This window comes from Syngnathoides biaculeatus, chromosome 5 (assembly GCF_019802595.1).
Source record: "Syngnathoides biaculeatus isolate LvHL_M chromosome 5, ASM1980259v1, whole genome shotgun sequence".
NCBI classification, from domain to species: domain Eukaryota; kingdom Metazoa; phylum Chordata; class Actinopteri; order Syngnathiformes; family Syngnathidae; genus Syngnathoides; species Syngnathoides biaculeatus.
Genome location: NC_084644.1, coordinates 21,542,103 through 21,548,102, shown reverse-complemented (window position 1 = coordinate 21,548,102; position 6,000 = coordinate 21,542,103). Strand labels below are relative to the sequence as shown.

General features: G+C 40.3%; 1 protein-coding gene across 1 annotated transcript in view; it reads right to left on the bottom strand.

Moving 5' to 3' along the window:
• Positions 1-4,792: 4,792 nt before the first annotated feature.
• rspo2 (R-spondin 2) overlaps positions 4,793-6,000 on the bottom strand; it is an 80,954-nt gene continuing 79,746 nt past the window's right edge. The window contains exon 6 of the mRNA XM_061821152.1: positions 4,793-5,650. Within this exon, the coding sequence (XP_061677136.1) occupies positions 5,535-5,650 (116 nt within the window). The 3' untranslated portion in view covers positions 4,793-5,534. The remainder of the gene's footprint in view (positions 5,651-6,000) is intronic.

Below are 6,000 nucleotides of genomic sequence, written 5' to 3'. Positions count from 1 at the left end.
GGTGTGATTAAAAAAAATACATTCCACCATTCACTACCTTTTTTCACATAATTATGGTCAACATATGGTAATCACATTCATTAGCATTTTCAGACATGTTTTGGCTGAACCTCATGACTGACCAATGTTAATCCAGATTTCCTTTGACTCAAAGGCCAAGAGGTGATTCATTATAACAGTGAATTATAAAACATGCAACATCCTCAGCAAATTTATATGCCATTGGAACAAATGTGTCACTTGTGCTCCAACTTCAAACTCACTGTAGGATACAACATGACAAAGTAGAGTGCAGGTCCCCATCTTCATATTTTGATGCAGTAGAAGTATGGCACTATTAGTAACTTGTTGTAAACCAAAGATTGCTATTGTGGCAGAGCCCAGTGGGTTATTTCCTGCACACATGAACTTATGCATCCACACACACACAGTTCACGGATGTGGTTTAAAAAGAGTCAAGTATTCCCTCTGAAGTGTGGATGACTGCTACCCTCTTATCAAGTGCTGCATATCTAATGCAAACCAATGCCAGAGTAGAATAGTGCCAGTACAGTTATCTTTCCATACAGGATGCATTTTTAATTGTTTATTTGTAGCCTATTTATTTCTACTTCATAATGTTAATGTTGTATTGTGTGCTTTAGTGGCAGGTTTCTGTTTATTGTTTCCGCTTCAGTGTAATTTTTCTCCATAAGACTTCAAGGTTTTCCCAGTGTAGAGGAGTGATAGTCTGGACATCTGGGAATCACTCATTAAATTACTGCATAATCTGCAGCAAATGTCTTTAAAAATCCAGATTACATGAGATCTGATATTCTTCTTCTCCAATATGTGCTATTTGCTTGTGTGATGCTCTTCTTTTTACAAAACAAATCTCATTTAATAATTGAAAAAGAAATCTCATCTAATAATTGAATAGGTACTGAATATTGTGTATTAGAGGTTAGCACATCTGGCTCAGAGTACTAAGGTTTGGGATTCAAGTCTTGGGTCCCGCCTTTGTGTTTGACGTTTATATGTTCTCCCCATGCTTCCACTGGTTTTCTCAGGGTACTCTGGCTTACTCCAACCTCTTCTTCTTTTCCTTTCAGATTGTCCCATTAGGGGTCGCTACAGTGCGTCATCTTAGATGAACGCATATTTATTTGGCACAGTTTTACGCCGTTTGCCCTTCCTGATGCAACCCCTCTGCATTTAGCCAGGGAGAGAAGCTTACAGGACCCAGTATTCGCAGGCGGTCTCCAATCCAAGTACTACTCTGGTTTACTCCAAAATTTATAAAAAACATGCAATGTTATTGTCCATAGGTACTCTATATGAATGTGTATGTGAATGACTGTTTGTGTATTTGACCTGTGGTTGAATGATAAGCTGTCGAGGCTGTACCCCGCATCTTGCCCACAGCCAACTAAAGCTCACCGCGACACTAATTGGGACATGGTGAATAGAAAATCCATTGATGCGCATTGAGTATAAAAACTTACAAAAAAAAAGAGTGGAGTAGAATCTGAGGCATTTTCCTATTTCAACAATAATTAAGATCAGTATACAGTGAAGAAAATAATGTTATATTTCAAGTTCTCCCAGTTAGAAATCATGGAGGGGTCTGAAATTTTCATCGTAGGTGCATGTCCACTGTGAGAGAGATAATCTAAAAAAAAAATCCAGAAATCACAATGTATTATTTTTTTAATGATTTATTTGTGTGATACAGCTGCAAATAAATATTTGAACAACTGAGAAAACCAATGTTAATATTTACTACAGTAGCCTTTGTTTGCAATTACAGAGGTCAAATGTTTCCTGTAGTTGTTCACCAGGTTTGCACACACTGCAGGAGGGATTTTGGCCCACTCCTCCACACAGATCTTCTCTAGATCAAACAGGTTTCTGGGCTGTCGCTGAGAAACACAGAGTTTCAGCTCCTTCCAAAGATTTTCTATTGGGTTTAGGTCTGGAGACTGCCTAGGCCATGCCAGAACCTTGATATGCTTCTTATGGAGCCACACCTTGGTTTTCCTGGCTGTGTGCTTCGGGTCATTGTCATGTTGAAAGCCTCTGGCACGACCCATCTTCAACGCTCTGACTGAGGGAAAGAGGTTGTTCCCCAAAATCGCACAATACATTGGCCGCGCTCATCCTCTCCTTAATACAATGCAGTCCTTCTGTCCCATGTGCAGGAAAACACCCCAAAACCATGATGCTACCACCCCAATGCTTCACAGTAGGGATGGTGTTTTTGGGATGGAACTCATCATTTGTCTTCCTCCAAGCACGGTTAGTGGAATTATGACCAAAAAGTTCCCTTTTGGTCTCATCTGACCACAAAACTTTCTCCTATGACTCCTCTGTATCATGCAAATGGTCATTGGCAAACTTAAGACGGGCCTTGACATGTGCTGCTTTAACCAGGGGAACCTTCCGTGCCATGCATGATTTCAAACCATGACATCTTGGTATATTACCAACAGTCACCTTTGAAAGGGATGGTCCTAGCTCTTTTCAAGTCATTGACCAAGTCCTGTCGTGTATTCCTGGGCTGATTCCTCACCTTTCTAAGGATCATTGATACCCCACGAGGTGATATCTTGCACAGGGCTCCACTCCAATTGAGACTGACCGTCATGTTTAGCTTCTTCCATTTTCTAATGATTGCTCCAACAGTGGACCTTTTTTCAACAAGCAGCTTGACAATTTCTCCGTAGCCCTTTCCAGCTCTGTGGAGTTGCACAATTTTGTCTCTGGACAGCTCTTTGGTCTTGGCCATGTTACACGTTTGAGTCTTACTGATTATATGTGGTGGACAGGTGTCTTTACGCAGCTAACGACCTGACACAGGTGCATCTGATTCAGGATGATACATGGAGTGGAGGTGGACTTTTAAAGGCGGACAAACACATTTTTGAGGGTCAGAATTCTAGCTGATAGACAGGTGTTCAAACACTTATTTGCAGCTGTATCACACAAATAAATTGTTAAAAAAAAATCATACATTACGATTTCTGGATTTTTCTTTTTAGATTATCTTTCTCACAGTGGACATGCACCTACAGTGAAAATCTCAGACCACTCCGTGATTTCTAAGTGGGAGAACTTGAAATATAGAAAGGTGTTCAAATACTTGTTTTCTTCACCGTATAAGGGTGGCACCATGCAGCAGCTGTTGAGTGTTGGCCTCACAGTTCTGGGGACCAGGGTTTAAATCCTGGCCTCCACCTGTGTGGAGTTTACATGTTCTCCCTGTGCTTGCGTAGGCTTTCTCTGGACACTCTGGTTTCCTCCCACATCATAAAAACATGTATTAATTGGACATTCTAAATTGGCCTTTGCTATGAATGGGAGTGTGACTGGTTGTTTGACTCTATGTGCCCTGCGATTGGCCGGCAACCAGTTCAGGGTCCACACTGCCTCCTGCCCGAAGATAGCTGGGGTAGGCTCCAGCAGTTCCTTTTCCCTTGCGAGGATAAGTGGCTCAGAAAATGGATGAATATTTTTGAAGCCTCATTTAGATTTTCAGTTCATCATTTTAAAACCTGTTGGGCTTGATAGAGAGCGAATTAAAAATTTCCACAAGCAAGGTTTCCTGCTCGGCCAGGAAGTAGGAAGGAAAAACCTGTTTCTTTTGCAGCCAAAACAAATGACACACAGTCACAGCAAATTACATTTTGCCAGCAAAAATGTTGGCGGATTATTTCGACTTGTGTATGACTTAATCGTGATGTCATAGTAATGGAGTTACTGCAGTTAGTAGTCGACTCAAGTTAAAAGGTGTTGCCACTAAAGAGGGTGCTTGAGGCCATCATAAGGGTGGTTGTCTCACAATATGAAAGTTGCACATTTTGCCTTGAGATATGAGTTTAATTTGTTCTGTGACCATGCTCAAACCTGAAAAGACCCATATATACAATTAATGTTGTCCATTGAAATCACTGGAAAAGCCATTAATCCGTTTGGCTGTTGCTCCACACCCTTCCCCAAACGAAACAAAAACAAAAAAAAATTGCAATGTGTTTTTAATGAGAAAAATAGCACTTTATAACAGTGATTCTCAACTGTCGTCACCACGGAACCTGTATTTTCTTATTGTTGCAAAGTTCTGCTCCACTTTTGTACATGTTTCAGACTGTAGCCACATATATTAGAACTATCGATCATAACAAACAATCATCATACAGTCACATGAAATGTTTAATAAAACACAACGTACACATATGCAGTCCTATGACCATACATTTGCCGGCGCCTCATTATTAAACTCAGAATATATCATAGCAGAGTTGTATACGTCATTTTTGTTTCTTCAGTGAAATCAGTAGCTGTGGTTGAATGGATGGAATACAACACTGTTACATGAAAGAAACAGATTCTTGCAGATATGCACATTATGTCAAACTTAAAGAATATTAAAGCTTATAAGAGTAACAGTAAAAGGCAAAAATAAATTGTCTTTGAACAAAAAAGTATAAAATAGAATTAATAAATAAATCAAATATATACCATATAAATGAAGTAGCTACATTTTAGCTATGTTATTGTTTTTAATTATTTTAATCTGCAACTTGGTATTACAGCCGTTTCTCTACAACATTTAGAATGGTGAACAGGCCAATACTGAAAATACAGCAATAAGCTTTCAGAATTATATAAACTATGTACATGTGTGTCTCTTGCCATGCGGGTCAAACGACTAAATTTCTTAGGGTTTCTTTTTTTTTATGCACACTATACAGTTAGAGCAGACAGCGGACTGAACGTAAACAGTTTGTGCTGAGAATAAAATACTTTGCAACTATGCGTAGTAATTTATTTAATATTACTCTCAAAAATGTACAGAACATAAAGGCCACACATGGGAGCAGTCCATATCCATTCAGACAGAAATGTGAGGGTAGCTTTGACATAAATATAGAAACAAAACAACTGTCTCTTTCAGCTCAAGGTGCCATCTTCTTGGCCGTCAGCCTCACTTTCCTCAGCCCAATCTCATACGTCTTAATCTTCCATATTAATACTTCGTCTCCCCTTACATACTCTCCCTTGAACAATATAGTTTGCCAACTCTCTCGCTCTCTATATCTCTCTCTCTCACTACCTTCTCTCTTCCACCTCCCTCGATTTGGCTTTCCTGCCTCTCTGGTTGCCCCACCATCCTCCATCATCCAAGACAGTTAATGACATTATTATTGAGGGGAAATGAGTTCAGTCATGTCACCTGTAAAGGTCCACAAGGCAAGGTGCGGGGTGGGGCTGCGGAAATTGAGTCACCTGGCTGAACAGTGAAGCCAAGGCAGAGTAGCAAGAGACAAGTGCATGGAGTATGTTTTTAGAGTGTTGGTAATGATATTTTATAGTAGACAAATATTTTTGCAGTGACAAATTTCCCAATCATAGCGATGTTGTGGTAGGTGAGGGGGTATATGAGATGTTATTGGAGGTCTTATAGGCAAGAGAGGTTGACGGTCCTTCGTGATATTTGTCAGTCAGAGCATGGTTGCAGCTAGCAGCTTCTCGTAGGTTCTCCATCTTTTCAGTCCTCACTGGGTGGAGCACGCAGAGGCCAAGTGGTCACTGTGCTGGTCCTGGGCCCAAATTCGCAGCTTCTTCTTGTTCTTCTTCTTGGGCTCTGTGGATCGATGCTTCCCCGAGCCTCCTAAGGAACAAAAAAAAAGAGGAAAATGTGTTTTTCAGTTATTCAGCTCCTTCGTCATTTCTTTACCATAAACTCCATCGAAGATTGTCAGGCGTTAATGTGAACTACAATTGAGGACGTACGTAAAGCGACACATATGCGGTAAAACTCAGGACTACTGTTTATATTTTATTATACACTGTAGTGTAGTGCATGTGGCAGCACGGTTGTAAGTCTGATGAAAACATCTTTCTCACAGTTCTGAGGATCCGGGTTCAAATCTGGACTCACACGTGTGGAATTTGCATGTTCAGACTAAAGGTTATTACATGCTGCGAAGCCATGTCCATTTCATAGCCTTTATATTTCCT